At 41.0% G+C, this 23,875-nt stretch overlaps 1 protein-coding gene across 1 annotated transcript; it reads right to left on the bottom strand.

Moving 5' to 3' along the window:
- Nucleotides 1-18,189: 18,189 nt before the first annotated feature.
- Nucleotides 18,190-22,732, bottom strand: LOC131246253 (oxygen-evolving enhancer protein 2, chloroplastic-like). Its single transcript, XM_058246189.1, has 4 exons — nt 22,406-22,732; nt 20,592-20,824; nt 19,929-19,979; nt 18,190-18,633 (listed from the first exon to the last, which is right to left on the bottom strand). The coding sequence occupies exons 1-4, from the start codon at nt 22,644-22,646 to the stop codon at nt 18,373-18,375; spliced, it is 786 nt and encodes a 261-aa protein (XP_058102172.1). The 5' UTR covers nt 22,647-22,732; the 3' UTR covers nt 18,190-18,372.
- Nucleotides 22,733-23,875: the final 1,143 nt, after the last annotated feature.

The following is a 23,875-nucleotide window of genomic DNA, read 5'->3' as shown; positions in this document are numbered from 1 at the left end:
TATCATCATCCTTCAAAGTCATTCTTAGTAGGCATAAACAATTGAAGATGAGCCCTCCGTCTAATGTAAGTGATTCTTGGTATGTTATACATAGTCAAAGGTGGGCCCTCCTAATGGAAAATCCATATCAATGGCTAGATGAATATCTAGCCAGTCCACTTTATTGGTCATATGGTTTAAATCTTCCAATCAAAGTGGCTTTTTTTTTTAAAGATCTAAGGCCCGCATAGTGGATGGCTATAATATAACTTGTTAAGGGCCATTCATTTTCCTAGTCATTAATTAGATGGACAAGAACCATTAATAAAAGTGGTTCTTGAGCTTGATTGATCAAACATGGTCAAAATCATCTAAAGAGTTTTCTAGCCAATATCAACCAAATTCAATTGATTGATGATCCTCAGTCGATCGATTAAGGATGTCGTTATTTGCTTGTTTTTCTAGCCGTTGTAACTTGTTGGCTATATAAGGGCATTCAATATTTGATCAAAATGATGTGTTTTTGGTATAATAGAAGCATACATGATTCCTCACTTATATCCCTTATCCTAAGCCTCCAAACCATTGAGATTCAAGTATTCTTCTTGAGCTTTATCACTTGAAGAACGATTCCAATCTTGATTATGAAGATGAAGTTGATTTCCACCTTGTTCTAGAGATTAGACATGAACGTATAGTCAAATCCTCGTCTAAATCCCATAGAACACCCATCTACCTAAATCCCCCTTGGAAAACCTCTATTCCTTTAGTTGTAGGAGATTCCACCACCCTCCCACCACCTTGGTCACCCCCATCAGGGCATCACATGCAATGCGGTTGATCGTAGGAGCTGAAGCATTGACAACAAGGATCGAAAAAGAAATTGAGAAGCTGATTGAAGCATAGGAGAGCATCGATCAAGCATCTCAATAAAGCGTTACAAAATGGGCTCAACCCAACAAGTAAAGTTGTCACTTGTTAGAGTCCATTTCACATTCATTCATTGTATAGGATTGAGTGTAAAGTTTGTGACCCAAACTCAAATAATTTCTTATGTAGGACTTAAGATCATTTGTAGGGCCAAATTCATCGAACATTGGTACGTACATGTTATTCTCCATGAAGCCTCCAACGAGAGTGTACGTGGGGCCTTGAATTGGGACCATATTCACCGGACACGAGTGTGTATGTGTTAGTCTTTATTGAGAGCCTTTGACGAGAGTGTATGTAGGGCCTTGGATTAGGACCGCTAGTGGTTGCTAGTTGACCGATAGAAAACCAACTAAATTCTCTTACGAAAGCCACCGACATGGGTAGAAACATGTTCCTCCGAAACAAGAGTCTATATGTAGGTTAGTGGTTAGCTTAGGAGAAACCACTGTATGTGTTAGGAGTGAACCTATTAAAAACTCTTAAGATAGTAAAATACTGATACACTTGAAGAGAGTGCATCCGCCGAGAGTAGAGTAGGGAAACCAAACTACTATATATGCTTCTGTTTGTAATTGTCATTTAAGCACAATTCTATCATACTTATGTGTTTAATTAGTTAAAATGCATGAATGCTTGAATTAGATTATAGAGAAATTTACGATTGTACGACCCCTTTATGGCCCATTTAGGAGACTAAGCCCACCTCATTTTCACTTGCGAGAATACGCCCCAGCTGTACTGATGGCTTACCAAAGGTTGAAAATGCCCCTACTTGTTCCGTCAAGCGGATCGGTAGTGCTCGAAGACGAGCGCTGACACTCCTCGAACTCCGAGTTGTACGAACGGTTCAAAAGATATCAAAGTTACATGGACCCCACAGTTACGTATTTATTATATCCACAACGTTCATCCATATTTCGAGATCATTTGGGAGCATTATCAAAAAAAAAAATCATATCCAAAGATCAATTGGACCACACCACAGAGCAACGGGAAAATTGATTTTCATCGTTAAAAATTTTGTAGGGCCCACCATAACATTTATTTTCCATCCAATCTATTCATAAGGTCACAAAAGCCTGGATGAAGAGGGAAAAAAAATTCATAATGATCCAAAACTTCTATGACCGCTAAAAGGTTTTCAATGGTAGACGTTCAATCCTCCACAGCCTTTTACAGTGTGGTCCACTTGATAGCTAAATCTGTCTCATTTTTCGTCTCAAGCCTTAATACGAGTTCGTCCAATATATGGATGGTTTGGATATAACAGATACCTCATCATAGGACCCACAAAAAGCGGTGGGAATTACAAAAGTAAAAAATAAAATAATAATAAATAAATAGGCCAGGAACTTATGGCTACGATGTTTTTTATAGCTACGGATTATAACCGTAGCCATAGTCGTAGCCCTTACCGCTTCGATATGTCCTTTTATATGTATCGAAGGTCTTTTGATTAATCGAAAAAGGTCCAGAACTGTCCAACGAGTTTGCCTCAAAAATCCTGCAATTTTCGATACATTTCGAAGAGTGTTCGATATGTATCGAAGATGATATGACCAATAGCTACGGATTATAACCGTAGCCATAACTGTAGTCTGTGCCAGTTTATGAATTTTTTTATTTTTTTTATTTTTTATTTTTTATTTTTTATTTTTTTACATCGATAAATTTATTCAACCTACAATTTTCTCTAATACATATTTATATAAATATGTATATATAAGCATATAAAAAAAATTTCTCTCTTTTTTTCATTTATTTCTTTATTCATTTAACAAGAATATGTCCTAAACCAAAATTAGTTACTTGACGTACCCTATATGATTTTGGGGTAGGAGAAGCTACTTTAGCCAACCAACCTGGTTATTTTTCAAGATTCCATTAGATCTATGGTCGAAAATCCATTTCATTCACTTCGCGGTCAATTTCAATCAGTTCACAGTCAATTTCATTCATTTCATTTACTTCGTTATCAATTCCATCCATTTCACGGTCAATCCATTTTGATATATTCACGGTCATTTCCATGCATTTCACAGTCAATCGCTTCACTTCACGGTCATTTGCATGCATTTCGTGGTCAAATCGCTTCAAGCCATGATCATTCCCATGCATTTCACGGTCATCCCAAACTATTCCGTGTTGATTCACGGTCGTTTCGAGGCATTTCGCGGTCAATTCGCTTCAAACCATGATCATTCCCATGCATTTCACGGTCATCCCAAACAATTCCGTGTTGATTCACGGTCGTTTTGAGGCATTTTGCTGTCAATTCCCTTCACGTCACGGTCATTTGCATGCATTTCGTACTTAAATCGCTTCAAACCATGATCATTCTCATGCATTTCGCAGTCATCCAAAACAATTCCGTGTTTATTCACGATCGTTTCGAGGCATTTCGCGGTCAATTCCCTTCACTTCATGGTCATTTGCATGCATTTCACGGTCAAATTGCTTCAAACCATGATCATTCCCATGCATTTCACGGTCATCCCAAACAATTCCGTGTTGATTCACAGTCGTTTCGAGGCATTTCGCGGTCAATTCCCTTCACTTCACGGGCATTTGCATGCATTTCGCGGTCAAATCGCTTCAAACCATGATCATTCCCATGCATTTCACGGTCATCCCAAACAATTCCGTGTTGATTCACGGTTGTTTCGAGGCATTTCGCGGTCAATTCCCTTCACTTCATGGTCATTTGCATGCATTTCGCGGTCAAATCGCTTCAAACCATGATCATTCCCATGCATTTCACGGTCATCCCAAACAATTCCGTGTTGATTTACGGTCATTTCGAGGCATTTCGCGGTCAATTCGCTTCACTTCACGGTCAGTTGCATGCATTTTGCGTCAATTCGCTTCAAACCATGATCATTCCCATGCACTTCATGGTCATCCCAAACAATTCTGTGTTGATTCACGGTCGTTTCGAGGCATTTCGCGGTCAATTCGCTTCACTTCACGGTCATTTGCATGCATTTTGCAGTCGATTCGCTTCAAACCATGATCATTCCCATGCATTTCGCGGTCATCCCAAACAATTTCGTGTAGCTTCATGGTCGTTTCGAGGCATTTCACGGTCAATTCCCTTCACTTCATGGTCATTTACATGCATTTTGCGCTCAAATCGCTTCAAACCATGATCATTTTCATGCATTTCACGGTCATCCCAAACTATTCCGTGTTGATTCACGGTCGTTTCGAGGCATTTCGCGGTCAATTCCCTTCACTTCACGGTCAGTTGCATGCATTTTACGGTCAAATCTCTTCAAACCACGATCATTCCCATGCATTTCATGGTCGTCCCAAACAATTCCATGCTGATTCACGGTCATTTCGAGGCATTTCGCAGTCAATTCCCTTCAATTCACAATCATTTGCATGCATTTCGCAGTCAAATCGCTTCAAACCATGATCATTCCCATGCATTTCGCAGTCATCCCAAACAATTTTGTGTTGATTCATGGTCGTTTCGAGGCATTTCGCGGTCAATTCCCTTCACTTCACGGTCATTTGCATGCATTTTGCGCTCAAATCGCTTCAAACCATGATCATTCCCATGCATTTCACGGTTGTCCCAAACAATTCTGTGTTGATTCATGGTCGTTTCGAGGCATTTCACGGTCAATTTCCTTCACTTCACGATCATTTGCATGCATTTCGCGGTCAAATCGCTTTAAACCATGATCATTCCCATGCACTTCACGGTCGTCCCAAACAATTCCGTGTTGATTCACGGTCGTTTCGAGGCATTTCGCGGTCAATTCCCTTCCCATCACGGTCAGTTGCATGCATTTCACGGTCAATTCGCATCAATTCATGATCATTCCCATGCACTTCACGGTCATCCCAAACAACTCCGTGTTGATTCATGGTCGTTTCGAGGCATTTTGCGGTCAATTCCCTTCACTTCACGGTCATTTGCATGCATTTCGCGATCAAATCGCTTCAAACCATGTTCATTCCCATGCATTTCACAGTCATCCCAAACAATTCCGTGTTGATTCACGGTCGTTTTGAGGCATTTCGCGGTCAATTCGCTTCACTTCACGGTCAGTTACATGCATTTCGTGGTCAATTCGCTTCAAACCATGATCATTCCCATGCACTTCACGGTCGTCCCAAACAATTCTGTGTTGATTCAAGGTCATTTCGCGGCATTTTAGGTCAATTCACTTCACTTCACGGTCATTTACATGCATTCCGCGGTCAATTCACTTCAAACCATGATCATTCCCATACATTTCACGGCCATGCCAAACAATTCCGTGTTGATTCATGGTCATTTTGAGGCATTTCGTGGTCAATTCGCTTCACTTCACAGTCATTTGCATGCATTTCGCGATCAATTCGGTTCAAACCATGACCATTCCAATGCATTTCACGGTTGTCCCAAACAATTCCTTGTTGATTCACGGTCGTTTCGAGGCATTTCGTGGTCAATTCCCTTCACTTCACGGTCAGTTGCATGCATTTCGTGGTCAATTTGCTTCAAACCATGATCATTCCCATGCACTTAACAGTCGTCCCAAACAATTCCGTGTTGATTCACGGTTGTTTCGAGGCATTTCGCGGTCAATTCCATTCCCTTCACTGTCAGTTACATGCATTTCACAGTCAATTCGCATCAATTTATGATCTTTCCCATGCACTTCACGGTCATCCCAAACCATTCCGTGTTGATTAACGGTCGTTTCGAGGCATTTCACGGTCAATTCCCTTCACTTCACGGTCATTTGAATGCTTTTCGCGGTCAAATCACTTCAAACCATGATCATTCTCATGCATTTCACGGTCATCCCAAACAATTCCGTGTTGATTCACGATCGTTTCGAGGCATTTCGCGGTCAATTCGCTTTACTTCACGGTCAGTTGCATGCATTTCACTGTCAATTCACTTCAAACCATGATCATTCCCATGCACTTCATGGTCGTCCCAAACAATTTCGTGTTGATTCACGGTCGTTTCGAGGCATTTCACGGTCAATTCACTTCACTTCACGGTCATTTGCATGCATTTCGTGGTCAATTCGCTTCAAACCATGATCATTCCCACGCATTTCATGGTCGTCCCAAACAATTCCGTGTTGATTCCCGGTCGTTTCGAGGCATTTCGCAGTCAATTCCCTCCACTTCACGATCATTTGCATGCATTTCGCGGTCAAATCGCTTCAAACCATGATCATTCCCATGCATTTCACGGTCGTCCCAAACAATTCTGTGTTGATTCACGGTCGTTTTGAGACATTTCGGGGTCAATTCCCTTCACTTCACGGTCAGTTGCATACATTTTGCAGTCAATTCGCTTCAAATCATGATCATTCCCATGCACTTCACGGTCGTCCCAAACAATTCCGTGTTGATTCACGGTCGTTTCGAGGCATTTCGCGGTCAATTCCCTTCACTTTATGGTCATTTGCATGCATTTCACGTTTAAATCGCTTTAAACCATGATCATTCCCATGCACTTCACGGTCATCCTAAACATTTCCATGTTGATTCACGGTTGTTTCGAGGCATTTCGCGGTCAATTCCCTCCAGTTCACAGTCAGTTGCATGCATTTCACAGTCAATTCACATCAATTCACGATCAATCCCATGCACTTCACGGTCATCCCAAACTATTCCGTGTTGATTCACGGTCGTTTCGAGGCATTTCGCGGTCAATTCCCTTCACTTCACGGTCATTTGCATGCATTTCGCGGTCAAATCGCTTCAAACCATGATCATTCCCATGCATTTCACGGACATCCCAAACAATTTCGTGTTGATTCACAGTCGTTTCGAGGCATTTCGCTTCTAGTTTCTTAAGTTGCACGGTCATTTACATACATTTCGCGATCAAATCGCTTCAAACCATGATCATTCCCATGCACTTCACGGTCATCCCAAACAATTTCGTGTTGATTCACAGTCGTTTCGAGGCATTTCGCGGTCAATTCCCTACACTTCACGGTCATTTGTGTGCATTTCGCGGTTAAATCGCTTCAAACCATGATCATTCCCATGCATTTCACGGTCATCCCAAACAATTTCGCATTAATTCACGGTCGTTTCGAGGCATTTCGCGGTCATTTCCCCTCACTTCACGGTCATTTGCTTGCATTTCGCGGTCAAATCGCTTCAAACCATGATCATTCCTATGCATTTCGCGGTCATCCCAAACAATTCCGTGTTGATTCACAGTCGTTTCGAGGCATTTTGCGATCAATTCCCTTCACTTCATGGTCATTTGCATGCATTTCGCGGTCACATTAAACCATGATCATTCCCATGCATTTCGCAGTCATCCAAAACAATTCCGTGTTTATTCACGGTCGTTTCGAGGCATTTCACGGTCAATTCCCTTCACTTCACGGTCATTTGCATGCATTTCGCGGTTAAATCGCTTCAAACCATGATCATTCCCATGCATTTCGCGGTCATCCCAAAGAATTCCGTGTTGATTCACGGTCGTTTCGAGGCGTTTCGCGGTCAATTCCCTTCACTTCACGGTCATTTGCATGCATTTTGCGGTCAAATCGCTTCAAACCATGATCATTCCCATGCATTTCATGGTCATCCCAAACAATTCCGTGTTGATTCACGGTCATTTCGAGGCATTTCGCGGTCAATTCCCTTCACTTCACGGTCATTTGCATGCATTTCGCGGTCAAATCGCTTCAAACCATGATCATTCCCATGCATTTCATGGTCATCCCAAACAATTCCGTGTTGATTCACAGTCAATTCCCTTCACTTCACGGTCATTTGCATGCATTTCGGGGTCCAATCGCTTCAAACCATGATCACTCCCATGCATTTCACGGTCATCCCAAACAATTCCGTGTATCTTCATGGTCGTTTTGAGGCATTTCGCGGTCAATTCCCTTGACTTCATGGTCATTTGCATGCATTTCGCGCTCAAATCTCTTCAAACTGAGATCATTTCCATGCATTTCACGGTCATCCCAAACTATTCCGTGTGGATTCACGGTCGTTTCGAGGCATTTCGCGGTCAATTCCCTTCACTTCACGGTCAGTTGCATGCATTTTGCGGTCAAATCTCTTCAAACCATGATCATTTCCATGCATTTCATGGTCGTCCCAAACAATTCCGTGTTGATTCACGGTCCTTTCGAGGCATTTCGCGGTCAATTCCCTTCACTTCACGGTCATTTGCATGCATTTTGCGGTCAAATCACTTCAAACCATGATCATTCCCATGCATTTCGCAGTCATCCCAAACAATTCTGTGTTGATTCATAGTCGTTTCGAGGCATTTCGCGTTCAATTCCCTTCACTTCACGGTCATTTGCATGCATTTCGCGGTCAATTCACTTCAAACCATGATCATTCCCATGCATTTCACGGTAGTCCCAAACAATTCCATGTTGATTCATGGTTGTTTCGAGGCATTTCACGGTCAATTCCCTTCACTGCACGGTCATTTGCATGCATTTCATGGTCAAATCGCTTCAAACCATGATCATCCCATGCATTTCGCGGTCATCCCAAACAATTCCGTGTAGCTTCATGGTCGTTTCAAGGCATTTCCTGGTCAATTCCCTTGACTTCATGGTCATTTGCATGCATTTCGCGCTCAAATCTCTTCAAACCATGATCATTTCCATGCATTTCACGGTCATCCCAAATTATTCCGTGTTGATTCGCGGTCGTTTCGAGGCATTTCGCGGTCAATTCCCTTCACTTCACGGTCAGTTGCTTGCATTTTGCGGTCAAATCGCTTCAAACCATGATCATTCCCATGCATTTCACGGTCATCCCAAACAATTCCGTGTTGATTCACGGTTGTTTCAAGGCATTTTGCGGTCAATTCCCTTCACTTCACGGTCATTTGGGTGCATTTCGTGGTCAAATCGCTTCAAACCATGATCATTCCCATGCATTTCGCGGTCATCCCAAACAATTCCGTGTTGCTTCATGGTCATTTTGAGGCATTTCGCGGTCAATTCCCTTCACTTCACGGTCATTTATAAGCATTTCACGGTCAAATCGCTTCAAACCATGATCATTTCCATGCATTTCACGGTCATCCCAAACTATTCTGTGTTGATTCACGGTCATTTCGAGGCATTTCGCGGTCAATTCCCTTCACTTCACGGTCAGTAGCATGCATTTCGCGATCAAATCGCTTCAAACCATGATCATTCCCATGCATTTCACGGTTGTCTCAAACAATTTCGTGTTGATTCGCGATCGTTTCGAGGCATTTCGCGGTCAATTCCCTTCACTTCATGGTCATTTGCAAGCATTTCGTGGTCAAATCGCTTCACACCATGATCATTCCCATGCATTTCGCAGTCATCCCAAACAATTCTGTGTTGATTCATGGTCATTTCGAGGCATTTCACGGTCAATTCCTTTCACTTCACGATCATTTGCATGCATTTCGCGGTCAATTCGCTTCAAACCATGATCATTCCCATGCATTTCACAGTCGTCCCAAACAATTCCGTGTTGATTCAGGGTCATTTCGAGGCATTTCGCGGTTAATTCGCTTCACTTCACGGTCAGTTGCATGCATTTCACAGTCAAATCGCTTCAAACCATGATCATTCCCATGCACTTCACGGTCGTCCCAAACAATTCCGTGTTGATTCACGGTCGTTTTGAGGCATTTCGCGGTCAATTCCCTTCCCATCACGGTCAGTTGCATGCATTTCACGGTCAATTCGCATCAATTCATTATCATTCCCATGCTCTTCACGGTCATCCCAACCAATGCCGTGTTGATTCACGGTCGTTTCGAGGCATTTTGCGTGCAATTTCCTTCACTTCACGGTCATTTGCATGCATTTCGCGGTCAAATCGCTTCAAACCATGATCATTCCCATGCATTTCACGGTCATCCCAAACAATTCCGTGTTGATTCACGGTCGTTTTGAGGCATTTCGCGGTTAATTCGCTTCACTTCACAGTCAGTTACATGCATTTCGTGGTCAACTCGCTTCAAACCATGATCATTCCCATGCACTTCACGGTCGTCCCAAACAATTCCGTGTTGATTCATGGTCGTTTCGCGGCATTTCAGGTCAATTCGCTTCACTTCACGGTCATTTGCACGCATTTCACGGTCAATTCGCTTCAAACCATGATCTTTCCCATGCATTTCACGATCATCCTAAACAACTCTGTATTGATTCATGGTCGTTTCGAGGCATTTCGTGGTCAATTCTCTCCACTTCACGGTCATTTGCATGCATTTCGCGGTCAATTCGCTTCAAACCTTGATCATTCCCATGCATTTCACGGTCGTCCCAAACAATTTCTTGTTGATTCACGGTCGTTTCGAGGCATTTCGCGGTCAATTCCCTTCACTTCACGGTCAGTTGCATGCATTTCGCGGTCAATTCGCTTCAAACCATGATCATTCCCATGCACTTCACGGTCATCCCAAACAATTCCGTGTTGATTCACGGTTATTTCGAGGCATTTCGCGGTCAATTCCCTTCCCTTCACGGATAGTTGCATGCATTTCACAGTCAATTCGCATCAATTCATGATCTTTCCCATGCACTTCACGGTCATCCCAAACTATTCCGTGTTGATTCACGGTCGTTTCGAGGCATTTCGCGGTCAATTCCCTTCACTTCACGGTCATTTGCATGCATTTCGCAGTCAAATCGCTTCAAACCATGATCATTCTCATGCATTTCACGGTCATCCCAAACAATTCCGTGTTGATTCACAATCGTTTCAAGGCATTTCGCGGTCAATTCACTTCACTTCACGGTCAGTTGCATGCATTTCGCTGTCAATTCGCTTCAAACCATGATCATTCCCATGCACTTCATGGTCGTCCCAAACAATTCTGTGTTAATTCACGGTCATTTTGAGGCATTTCGCAGTTAATTCCCTTCACTTCACGGTCAGTTGCATGCATTTCGCGGTCAAATCGCTTCAAACCGTGATCATTCTCATGCATTTCACGGTCATCCCAAACAATTTCGTGTTGATTCACGATCGTTTCGAGGCATTTCGCTGTCAATTCGCTTCACTTCACGGTCAGTTGCATGCATTTCGCTGTCAATTCGCTTCAAACCATGATCATTCCCATGCACTTCATGGTCGTCCCAAACAATTCCGTGTTGATTCACGATCGTTTCGAGGCATTTCACGGTCAATTCTCTTCACTTCACGGTCATTTGCATGCATTTCGCGGTCAATTCACTTCAAACCATGATCATTCCCATGCATTTCACGGTCGTCCCAAACAATTCCGTGTTGATTCACGGTCGTTTCGAGGCATTTCGCGATCAATTCCCTTGACTTCACGATCATTTGCATGCATTTCGCAGTCAAATCGCTTCAAACCATGATCATTCTCATGCATTTCACGACGTCCCAAACAATTCCGTGTTGATTCACGGTCGTTTTGAGGCATTTCGCGGTCAATTCCCTTCATTTCATGATCAGTTGCATGCATTTCGCGATCAATTCACTTCAAACCATGATCATTCCAATGCACTTCACGGTCGTCCCAAACAATTCCGTGTTGATTCACGATCGTTTCGAGGCATTTCGCGGTCAATTCCCTTCACTTTACGGTCATTTGCATGCATTTCGCGGTTAAATCGCTTCAAACCATGATCATTCCCATGCACTTCACGGTCATCCTAAACAATTCCGTGTTGATTCACGGTTGTTTCGAGGCATTTCGCTGTCAATTCCCTTCAATTCACGGTCAGTTGCATGCAACTGACCGTGAAGTGATGGGAATTGACCGCGAAATGCAACTGACCGTGAAGTGAAAGGAATTGACCGCGAAATGCCTCGAAACAACAGTGAATCACACACGGAGTTGTTTGGGATGACTGTGAAGTGCATGAGAATGATCATGAATTGATGCAAATTGACCGTGAAATGCATGCAAATGACCGTGAAGTGAAGGGAATTGACTATAAAATGCCACGAAATGACCATGAATCAACACGGAATAGTTTGGGAGGACCGTGAAATGCATGGAATTGTCCGTGAAGTAGAAGGAATTGACGGTGAAATGCATGGAAATGACCACGAACTGATTGAAATTGACCGCAAAGTGAATGAAATGGATTTTCGACCATCAACCTAATGGAATCTAGGAAAATAACTAAGTTAGTTGGCTAAAGTATCTTCTCCTACCCCAAAATCATATAGGGTACATCAAGTAACTAATTTTGGTTTAGAAGATATTCTTGTTAAATGAATAGAGAAATAAATGAAAAAATGAGAGAATTTTTTTTTATATGCTTATATATACATATTTATATAAATATGTATTAGAGAAAATTGTAGGTAGAATAAAGTTCTCTATGTAAAAAATAAAAAATAAAAAATAAAAAAATAAAAAAATTTGCATAGACTTTTACGGACTATAGTTATGGCTACGGCTATAATCTGTAGCTATATCTTCGATACATATCGAATACACTTCGATTAATTGAAAATTGCAATATTTTTTATGCAAAGTTGCTGGACAGTTTTGGACCTTTTTCGATTAATCGAAAGACATTCGATATATCGAAGTACATATCGAAAGACCTTCGATGCATAGTAGAGGACGTATTGAAAAAGCATTGGCTGCGGTTATCTCTACGGTTATAATCCGTGGCTATAGATACCAGGCTTTCTTTTTCCCTGTTGTAATCCCCACCGCCTTTATGGGTCCTTTTATGAGGTATGTGTTATATCCAAACCGTCCATCTATTTGACGAACTCGTATTAACGCTTGGGAAGAAAAATAAGATAGATTTAGCTATCAAGTGGACCACACTGTAAAAGGCAGCGGAAGATTGAACGTCTACCATTGAAACCCTTTTAGGGGTCCCAGAAGTTTTGGATCCTTACAAAATTTGTTTTTCCTCTTCATCTAGGTCTTTGTGACATATGAATAGATTGGATGGAAAATAAATGTTATGGTGGGCCCTACAAAATTTTCCATGGTGAAAATCAATTTTCTGCTGCTCTTTGTGGTGTGGTCCAGTTGCTCTTTGGATATGATTTTTTTTTTGCATGGATAATGCTCCGAAATGATCTCGAAATATGGATGAACGTTGTGGATATAATAAATACATAACTGTGGGGCCCATGTAACTTTGATATCTTTTGAACCGTTCGTACAACTCGGAGTTCGAGGAGTGTCAGCGCTCGTCTTCGAGCACCACCTATCCGCTTGAAGGAACAAGCAGGGGCATTTTCGAACTTTGGCAAGCCATCCGTACAGCTAGGGCGTATTCTCGCAAGGGAAAATAAGGTGGGCTTGGTCTCGTAAATAGGGCCATAAATGGGTCGTACACTCGCAAATTTCCCTAGATTATATGTTAGGTACTTAACTTGTAGGCACACACAAGCTCACTATCTCTATAGATTAGTTGCCTATTGTTGCATCATTTATAGTCTATATAATTGGAGACACTTTGGCTTGGAAGCCTAAAGTGTTAATTACCTTCTTAATTTAAATTAGTAAATTATTTTAAGTAAGCAAGAATTTTTAAGCGGTTATATTCCCCTTTTAGGACTTAGCCGTAAATCTAAGCTACGCCAAACTTCTGCACTCACCTTGGTAGACAATCTACGCAATTTCATACACGATGGGCAGTACACATCAAAGGTCGACGCCTAATGATGAATGACTCACATCCAAGGCAAGCCCCACAAGATGAGTAACCCACATTGAAGGTGGGGCCCACATGATATACAATCTACATCAAAGGTGGGCTCCTTATGATGGACAATTAATAATGGTTGGCCCCACATGATGGATGATCCACATCAAGGTGGGCCCTGCGTGATGGACGATCCACATCAATGGTTGGCCTTAATGATGAGTGGCCCATATCTAAGGCGGGCTCCACATGATGGACAACCCACATCGGGGGTGGGGTCCGCATGATGGACAATCCACATTAAAGGTGGGTTCCATATAATGGGTAATGCATATTAAAGGTGGGCGCCACTTGATGGACAATAACAGTGATGGTGGGTCCCACACAATGGATGATCAATATCAAAGGTGGGCCCAATATGATGGATGGTCCAAGGTAGGTTCCACACAATGAATGATCCACATCAAAGGTTGGCCCCACATGATGGATGATGGCTGTGAGGAGGACCAAATAGACTTGAGGGATAAATACTTTATGATGTAAAAAACCAAACATGTTTTGCTACTTTTTGGCTGATAAGTATGTTGTTTACAGAATAAATTTATCTACTGAATAAGTTGAAACTAAGATAAGCTACCCAAGCCATAAGTAGAATATCTAAAGTAATTTACAATCCAAATGCCCTCTTAGCAATTGATTGTATGGTTAGGGTTATTCGATCAAAGTGAATTTTACAAGGGTGTCTCTACACACACACATACGCAACAGCCAACTAGTTGGTGTGTGGGACTCATCATGGTGTTTGTTTGATATCTCACCTATCCAACAAGGTTGTCCCATCTTGAAAATGGAATTCGCCTTGAATCAAGCCAATCCAATCATAAAATGGAATGCTTCGTATGGAGTTTTTTGGATGGTTGTTCATGATTTTATACAGTATGCCCCAGCTGATAGTTGGATCAACCTGATTTATGGGGTATTCCATTTTCGTAATGGGACAACTTTACTGGAATGGCGAGATGTCATACAAACACCATGTTGAACCCCACATGCCAACTAGTTAGACATATAACTAGTTGTGTGTGAGCATCTCGTAGGGCCATTACATAAACGATGTGGATCATCGAAACATGACTCGAATCCAACGGATATGATCCCTTAAAGAGGGTCAGAAGGTATTTCTTCAGAGGGATTGGGGTTGCTAAGGATGGGTTATGTGGAATATAAATCTGAGCAGGGGGTAGATAGGACATGATGCATTTGAGAGGGGCTACTGGTCATTATCCCATTTTTTTTCATAGAAAAATCATTCATTTATTTCCTGTCAAAGGATCTTATACAACAATATCTAGTCTTACCATGCACATGGTCCTTCTAAGTGTTGGTCCTTTTTACAAGGCATATATCAATAGGTTAGCATCATCTATCTAAAGTGTTTATTTAAGATCATAGCAATACAAAAGGTAGGTTCCACTGAATAGATGTTTCAAGTTGATAATTGAACTTATTTTTCTCTGATCAACCTTGACTGTTCATTTTTGCATGAAATTGATCTGATGGTGGGGGTCTTCTGACCGTCCTGATTCCTGCATTGCCGCACACTAAGTGTTGGCTTTAATATTGGATGAACAGTCCAGATTGATGTTTGGGTGGGCCCACGTTTCCAAAACAAATGGTTGTATGGTAAGCTGAGGATGAACTTGTTGTATGAGATCCCTCCAACTATTTCCTTGGATTGCAAGAATCTTTTTAAGGTGGCACTCCTTTCAACTTCCTTCAACCGACATACATTCAGTCCCTTAAAGCTATTGGCCTTGATCTTGGGTCTTGGATTTGCACAGGTTTCAAGGGTCCCATTTCAACTCTCCCCTGTAAAGAAAATTCAGGAGCTGGGCTAACAGTGATAGTTCATTCACCATTTACTCAACTGGTTGTGACTTATCGATCATGCCCATGGAATACATTTAAGGCAATCCTGACCATAGAAAATTGTCTGCTTCATTGTGGATGGAGCATAGCCTGAACATTCAACAGAGGATGATCTTGACCATCTGTTTTTATTTATTTATTTATTTATGCTTTTTGTTTTTTTGTTGAAGTTTTAACTGTCCATTTCATAGCCACCAATTGGATGGTCAGGATAGCTTGATCAGCGTGTCATTTGGGTCGGGCTTCATAATGGGCCGTTCTATTTGGACCGTCTAGATTTACATGAATGTATCACCACAATCTAGCAAGTTGGGGTGAACAAAACTATCTCCCAAAGTAGCCCGAAGACACCATGATTTTCATGCACTGAATTTCATGATTTCTCTCCTCTATAAATACTTCAAATTTGAAAATTTCTCACCATCCCTCCTCCAAAAAGAGCAATACAAGCCACACAACACAACCATGCTTTCAAAGAGAAGGCTTTCTATTTTCATTTCCATGTTTTTTTCTCTGCTTCTGCTTACCAATCTACTCTCCTTTAGTGATGCTCGCCAGCTGAAGGAAACCCAACAAGTAATTCCCAAAATGAAGGAGGAAAATAGAGATGGAGAAATGGTGAGGTTTAGCAAGACTAGATTGAATTTGGGTGAGATGGATATACTAACAATCCCCCAAATACCATTTGCATCTCTCCCACCTCACCCACCACTCCCACCTCTTCCACAGCTCCCATTTGCACCTCCTTTTGTGGGCCCCCCGGAAATGCCATATACAGTACCTCCTTTTGTGGGTCCCCCAGAAATGCCATTTCGACCTCCTTTTGTGATAGCTGGCTTTTCCCCAATGCCCCCATCAGCTCCCTTTGTGATGCCTGGCTTCCCTCCACTGCCTCCGTTCCCTATGTTTACTCCCTTCCCACCTTTCCCAATGCCTGGTAGTCCATTACCTTCTCCTCCCCCTCCTCTCTAAGGTGATGTAGTTCATGCCTTCATGGCATGTGATGGCTACGTTTTAGTTGTACTAGCTTTCATCTTTAATGCAATTTATTTGCACTTGGTGTGTGTTATTCATGTATCTTAACTATAGCGATGACAGTGTGGAAAGTTTGGATGATGTCTATTTCACTAAGAATAATAAAAATATATGCAAGATATATGTGTATAAAAAATGGACTTTTACTGCTAAATTGATAAAAGATTACAATTTTACTAAATAATGCCTATATGACCCGAAATGCAAATGCTTTTTGAAGGGTGAAATTACATAATGTGGACTGTATATATATTTTTTTTTCTTTAGAAAGTGGTAAGTGGAGAGTTATGGGATCAAAGAGGTATTTGTGTGGTATCCGACATCTCCAATGTAATATATAAAGAACAAAAAAGTTGGTGGATCTAAACATAGGGTGGTACACTATAAAAAAGAAAAATATATACCACTTAAAATTCACGTGTAGCCCATTTGGTAATTCATTAGCAAGACTTTTGGTTCATTGTGATTATCATGGTGGGGTGCATATATATTGTGTAGGTTGGATGTCATGCACATATCATGTGGGCCTAAAAAATTTCAGACTTCATTACATTTAAAAGGAAAACAATTTATGAGCATTCTTTATTAACTTCGGTCCTTAAAAAAGCACCGCGAGGTATTATGATTTGTGGGGAAATTCTTTGATAAATTTGGAATTGGTGAGGAATTTTCCCATAAAAATCCCTATAAAATATGCATTTATGGATAAACACCTAATTAAGATAGAGAAATGTTGTAGTGCTCTCAGAGAACCATTAGTTTTAGATCTCTTAATTGCATTTAGTAGGCTATCATACAAAAAAAATCTTAACGATTGATATCCATCTTTGATTTGGCCTTATTTTCCACAGCCATCCATATTTGAAGCCATGGATGGGATGGTTACAATTGCCTAACAAAAGTGATTTGTTAGAATCATAAGCAATATCCATGACATGCCCTAACAGATAGATGGATCAAATTGTTGGTTGGATCTACTTCTGTATAAATTATCTTGAACATCCATATTAAAAACCATTGATCAAATTGTTATATCGGTGTATGTTTGCCTTGTTACTTATCAAATGTGCAATGAATCTAATGAACAGTCTAGATCAATGGATTGGACTGTTGAAGTGTACCAATGCAAATAGAGAACTATAATTCATAGTGCTATGAGCACACAGGACCTCTCGTTAAGACAATCTACTCAAATCTACTCCTATACAGCTATTCATGTAGTTGTATACTAGGGTCCTTACTCTTGCTCGGGTGGTAGACTCACATGAGTTTCAACACCTGGTCAAGGGTTCGAGTACCCATGTGTGGTGAAATCACACTACGGCGTGAGTGTGGGTGTGTGGGCGTTTTAAAAAAAAAAAAAAAAAAAAGTAGTTGTAGACTACATCTATCCTATTATCTAACAATGAACCTCCCCTTGTATAGATGTCATGTACTTTGAAATTCAAATCCAAACTGCCCAAATAGCGGGACTCACTCTAGTTGGTCATAAGCCTAGAATCAGATTGATTAGACAATCCTGACCTCTGATTAGGACATTTGTTTGTTGGATTTGGAACATGTATTTATTTTCATTTTACAGTTGTCCATCCATCAGCCTATCAGGATCATATTTATATTATAACAACTGGGTTGTAATCCATTTAGTGTGTGTCCCACTATTTTGGTGGCTGGGATTTGAGGTAAACAACCGCACTTCCACATGGGTAATGGAAACTGCAACAATTCTATCTCATACAAAGAGCATTACGTAGAAGAAGAGTCACCAAAGTCTTACATTAATACATACAAAAAGTGGGGAGACTTCCATTTTATACCTTCTTCTTTCTCACTAAATATTGAACCCCTAATAATAGCATTTACTCATTTACACTAGACAAATCCCCCACCATTTCTTCTTTTAAGCAACATTGAAGGAACTTGCAGCGCTCTCTACAAACTTCCTGGCACCCTTGAACCATCTCTTGTCCCCGGCTTGTGCCTTGCAGATGTAAAGCTTCCCGTCCGACACGGTGGCTGTGATCAGCTGGTGTTTGCCGCCTTCATCTCCGTCGGCTGTCCTTGTCAATACCGAAATAGAGTAGTATTGCTTCCCGTCAATGACTGGTGTTGAGGTTTCCAATATGTTAGCTGTTGCAACAGCATCAGGGTCGAAGCCACCCTAAAAAATCCAATGGGTGTTATACAATGTACATTATAAAATTATAATCCAAATTAAAATGTATGTTATAAATTAATTGACTAATGTCATGTTGAAAAGGATAATAACTAGAGTTATTATACAATGCTCAGGTAGAGTGATTTTACGGTTAAGGATGGAACTGGGTCTTGTCAGCCAACGCATCATTGAACCCGATCCACTGGGTTGGTTTGGGGTCCAAAATAGCATCCTTATTATTGAATGGGTTGAGTCCAAGCTAGTAATAAATAGGCCTAGATCTAAAAGTAGACCCATTGGGTTGGTCTGGGAACCATGGGTTTGGAACCTCTAAAGTTGGCCTGTCCGAATTTGGTTCAACCCGCCATGAATGAATGTCTCTGTTGGCATTTTCTTAATCTATACCAGACCCAAATTTACATTCTCTGGACTGATTCGACCCATATCCGGCGCTGTAATCTTGACCTGATTTAAACTAGTCGGATATGAATCTCTCCAGAACCGACCCAACCCATTCACACCCTATGAACGGCACCGTTTGGCCTTTCGATCCCATCGACCTCTTTCTTGTTTTCTTTTTCTTTGGGTCCAGCGGACCTCAATGTTCAGTGTTCGGTTTTCTATAGATGGTCTGTGCACGAAAATCTCCCTCATGGGAAAAGCCTAATGAAAAAGGTCAGATATTCTATAGGTAGGATTTTCCAAACCGGAGGGATTTTTGGAGCGTTGGCTAACCAGGGTGAAAGTCCCTTCATATAAATGTTTGTGGATCACCAAACCATAGGCTACATTGTACAAACTGAAAGCTGGACACTGTAAAATCTAGCATACCTCTATTCACAACAGCTACGTCAATAAGTTTGCCATTCAAATAAGTAATTACACAAGGAATTCTAATTTTACATGCACAATATTTTCCCCAAATATCATGCTCTATGTGGCATGGCGCACATGTGAAACATCCTGACCGCTTACTGAAAATCACAGTCGAATAATGGTAAAAAGAGTAGCATTATCCACTACAAATGAACCATTGGTTCACTTTTTGCTTGGAGAGTCCCATTTATTTGGGCTATGGCCCATCCATGATGGCCCCACCAAATGAGCAGTCTGGATGCTGCACATGTGCTGAGTGTCCCTTCGAAGGGTCCATACCTACGGAAAAGATCACTGTATACACCATACTGACTTTATAGTGAACCCAATACCATCATGTGAATGGACCATACACCAGATAAATGGTCCATAGCATTTACACCTGATCATTCAAATTTCAGGTTATTGTGGCTGTTGCTTACCTCAGAAACGGTTTTGCCAGAGTAAGCTTGCTTCCCTAGCAAATAATTCACCTGCACAACCACACAATCTTAGTGTTTTTTTTTTTTTCCTGATATCTTGGGCTGCATTTGAATGTGCTATTGAATCGAATTGCAATTAGTTCAGTAACTTGGAAAGGACTAAGGCCATGTTTGGATGCTCATCATTTGATTTCTAAGAATAAAATTGAATAATCAGTAAGTGATCAAAGTGGAGCTAGCCACACTTCATTCATAACTAGGGATAGCCCCCGAATTGCAATTGCTATCGCTTCAAGTTCCAACTCAAAGCACGTAGAATTATAATGTGAGGGCTACTTGCTCATCTTTAATACAAGAAAACATCACTGAATTACTTAGTCATTTCTCTTCTTTTAGCTGACCATTTTACCATTAAATTCATTCATGTTCAATGCCATCTACAAACAAGTATATTTAAACTGTACATTCTTATATAACCATGACCGACTCCTTTCTAGAAATCTTAGCATGTGCATGGTAGTTAGTAAAATTATGGTTAGCTTGTATGGGTACATGGGCTTATATTGTATTAGGGTTAATAAAATTGAGTGAAGAGAGAAATCTATTCTCTAAACACTATTTCCCCAAAGTTGTAATAATATAAAATGCTAAAAATGGAATTACCTGGGAGAGAAATTCTTCGGGTGAACCGTAGTCTTTGATGGAACTCTTGCTGGTGGGGGTGATCATGACTGTTACGTAGCTGTTGGGATCAAAGTTGTCTTCATATCTCAATACCTGCCCTGGGAACTCCACCTCTTTGCTTGGGTTCCATTTTGCCGGGATCAACAGCTTGAACCTGTCTCCCTTGTATGGCAAGAAGTCTGTGTTTGTCTTTGGCTTCCCGAACACATTAGCTGCATTGAACGGCAACAATTCACTAATTAAATTGGACATTTTTATCAATGGTAGCTTTGTTACAATCACATCTTGAAGAACAATCGCATATGTGTATACAGTGAATTATGGTGTATAAATCATAGGAAATAGTGTAAAATCATACCTAAAACCTCTAGAGCCTGTTTGAGTTCCAATTTACAATGTAAATAAGGTGTAAATGGATAGTTGTTACCCTTGTATTTACATTTAGTAGCAGCCACTTGATGTTGACAGTAAGCTTGTTTGGAACGCTTCTATGTTGGAATCGAGGAATCTTTTTTTCCACTAAAATATGTGGGGCTCATTGTCATGTATGTGTTTGATCCACACCATTCATATGCTTTTCCCCTTGTTTTAGGGCATGAGCCCAAACATGAGACGGATCCAAAGCTCAAGTGGACCATACCATAGGAAACAGGGGGAATTGATCGCTTACCATTGAATTCTCCTTGGGGCCATTGAAGTTTTGAATCAAGCTGATATTTGTGTTTTCCCTTCATCCATGTCTGTATGACGGTATCATCAGGTTGGATATTTGGTTTGTTTAGGCTAAATTATATTGTAAATTCCTCTCTTCCAATTAAATGTGAGAAGTAATAATCACTCATTTACACTTTATTTACAGTAGGCCCTAAAGGCATGGATATATGGAATCCATGGAAAAAGAAAAGAAAAGAAAAGAAAAGAACTTCTAATGATATCACATTTTACAATGATTGGATATATAAAAAAAGAAAGAATTCCACATAGCAATTACTTTTTCATAGTAGCACAAAAAATTATGGTGACCATAGTCTCATAAGCACCAATTTTTCACCTACCATCTAAACAAGAACTCTAATGTTGTAGTCTAATGAAAAATAATGTTCATGGAAATAAAGATTTTTATTTTAGTTATAAGAATATGATTAGTAATTTTTTAGAATTTTTAATTCTCACTGGGTTGGGAAAACCAGTAGGGACGAAAAAAGAAAAAAAAAAAAACTGTCTTTTGGATTTTTTATTTTTATTTTATTTTATTTTTATTTTTTTGTAGTTATACGAATATGATATGTGATTTTTCTTTTTTAAATTTTAATTTTCTCTTTTGATTTTTATTGCGATTTAACAAAAATTTCCACCCGTTGGGGACTTGAAGTTTTCAATTACAAAATTTGTACAAGTAGGTTGATGGTTTATATATCCAAACCGTTGATATCATGGGCCTCATGGTCGATGATCTCATCATTAACCATTTGTCAGGTAGGAATATTGTAGATTTTTAATTATTCTATTATACAAAATAATAAAATATCACGGCAAATAACTCTTAAGAAGGGTGACCAGGTGTGTAAAGTATACATCACTAGTTGGCATTACCTCTCATCGCAAACGTCCATTCTGCACCAAGATGATACAATAAACGGTTGTGGATGATAGACTATACACCGAAGAATGGTGTATAGCCTGCAAACATGATTTCTTGCTATTGAGAAACAGTCATCTAAAAGGATTCCACTACAAAAGAATAAGAAATGCTAATAGAAATTTCAATGGTTGGATTAGAAGAAAAGAAATACCGGCTTCACCGTAGGCAGCATCAGCAGGTGAGACCTTAGTGCCGATGGCTGCAGCGCCAACGAGCACGGTTAGAGCCAGCCGGCGTGACACGGTGGCATTGATCTCTTCGTCTTGGCCCACCTGCTTCTGGGCCTTGCAGACCAGCACGGAGGGCTTGATGTTTGACAAGTGGCGCTGTGATGGGGCTCGAGAGGTGGTGGAGGGTGCATGGTGGTGAAGGAAACAAGCAGTGGACGCCATCGATCCCTCTGTCTCTCTCTGTCTCTCTGTTTCTCTGATAGGTTTGAATGTGTGTGAGCTTGTATTGTGAGTGGCTTGGTTTTGGATTTTGGGCAGCATGGGAGTGGATGATGTGAAGATGAGAAATTCCATGGGATTAGGTTCTATGAGTTTTGATTGGTACCACGTGGCACCTCATTATTTGTTTGTTCTGTCCACCACCACCAATGGTGCCATTTCTACGAAATCAATCTATTTTTGGGTGGCTCTGTATAATTGTACGTAGATACTTTTGTTCATGCACACGTACCTGTGTATAGGTACGCGAGTTTCCTGCAACATTCCCCGCCATCAGGCCTGCGAGCTCCCATCAGGGCCCTAGCTAGAAAAAGACGGTCCAGGCAGGGTCTCTGTGGGGCCCACCTTGATGTACTTGTTTTATCCATGTCGTCCATCTATTTTGAAAGATCGTTTTTGGGTTTGAGCGCAAAAAGAAGATAAGTTGAATGCTCAAGTGGACCACACCATAGGAAACGGTGAGGACTCAACGCCTACCACTGAAAACCTCTTGTGGGCCGCGGAAGTTTTGGATCAAGCCTATATTTATCTTGTCCCTTCATCTAACTCTGTGTGACTTTATGAACAGGTTGGATGGAACATAAACATCATTGTGGGCCATAAGAAGGCTTCCATGGTGGCCCTCATTGTCACAACTTCGTGTGGTGTGGTCCACTTAAGCCTTCAATCTGTATCCTTTTTAAGCTCATGCCAAAATGATATGTCAAAATGGATGAACGGCTTGGATAAAAGACATACATCACCCTGGGCCATATGAAGCCCATGTCAGACCATTGGTCTCTAGGTGGGTAGTACCCAATCCGCATCTAGAGGTGGGTAGGATCTAACCCGACTCGTCTGATCTAACTCGACCGAACTAGTTGGATTTGATCAGACCCGAACCGGAAGCTAGGGTCAGGTTGGATAGAGTAGACTCACTTGGATCCGACACCAAATCGAGTCGAGTTCGGGTCATGTAGCAACTCGATCCGATCCGATCTGGACTGGAATCGGGTAATATAAAGTCAGATTTTATTATTATTATTATTATTATTTAACCTTTACACTTCTTCTACCTGAACCCTAACCCTACCCAAGCCAACTCCGCTAGACGAACATTTGTGGCGTGTAACAGTTGCAACCATACTAGCCTTTCTATCCTTTTGGTTGAAACACGACCAACGAATAGGGCC

This window comes from Magnolia sinica, chromosome 1 (genome assembly GCF_029962835.1).
Source record: "Magnolia sinica isolate HGM2019 chromosome 1, MsV1, whole genome shotgun sequence".
NCBI lineage: Eukaryota > Viridiplantae > Streptophyta > Magnoliopsida > Magnoliales > Magnoliaceae > Magnolia > Magnolia sinica.
This window is presented reverse-complemented; position numbering and strand designations above follow the sequence as displayed.

Excerpts from the sequence above, each read along its gene's own strand:
- LOC131246253 (XM_058246189.1), bottom strand. The coding sequence starts at position 22,646 with ATGGCGTCCACTGCTTGTTTCCTTCACCACCATGCACCCTCCACCACC. Across the intron at positions 20,825-22,405 it reads TGCTGCCTACGGTGAAGCCG|CTAATGTGTTCGGGAAGCCA; the intron begins GTATTTCTTTTC and ends CGTTCAATGCAG. Across the intron at positions 18,634-19,928 it reads CTGGCAAAACCGTTTCTGAG|GGTGGCTTCGACCCTGATGC; the intron begins GTAAGCAACAGC and ends TGGATTTTTTAG.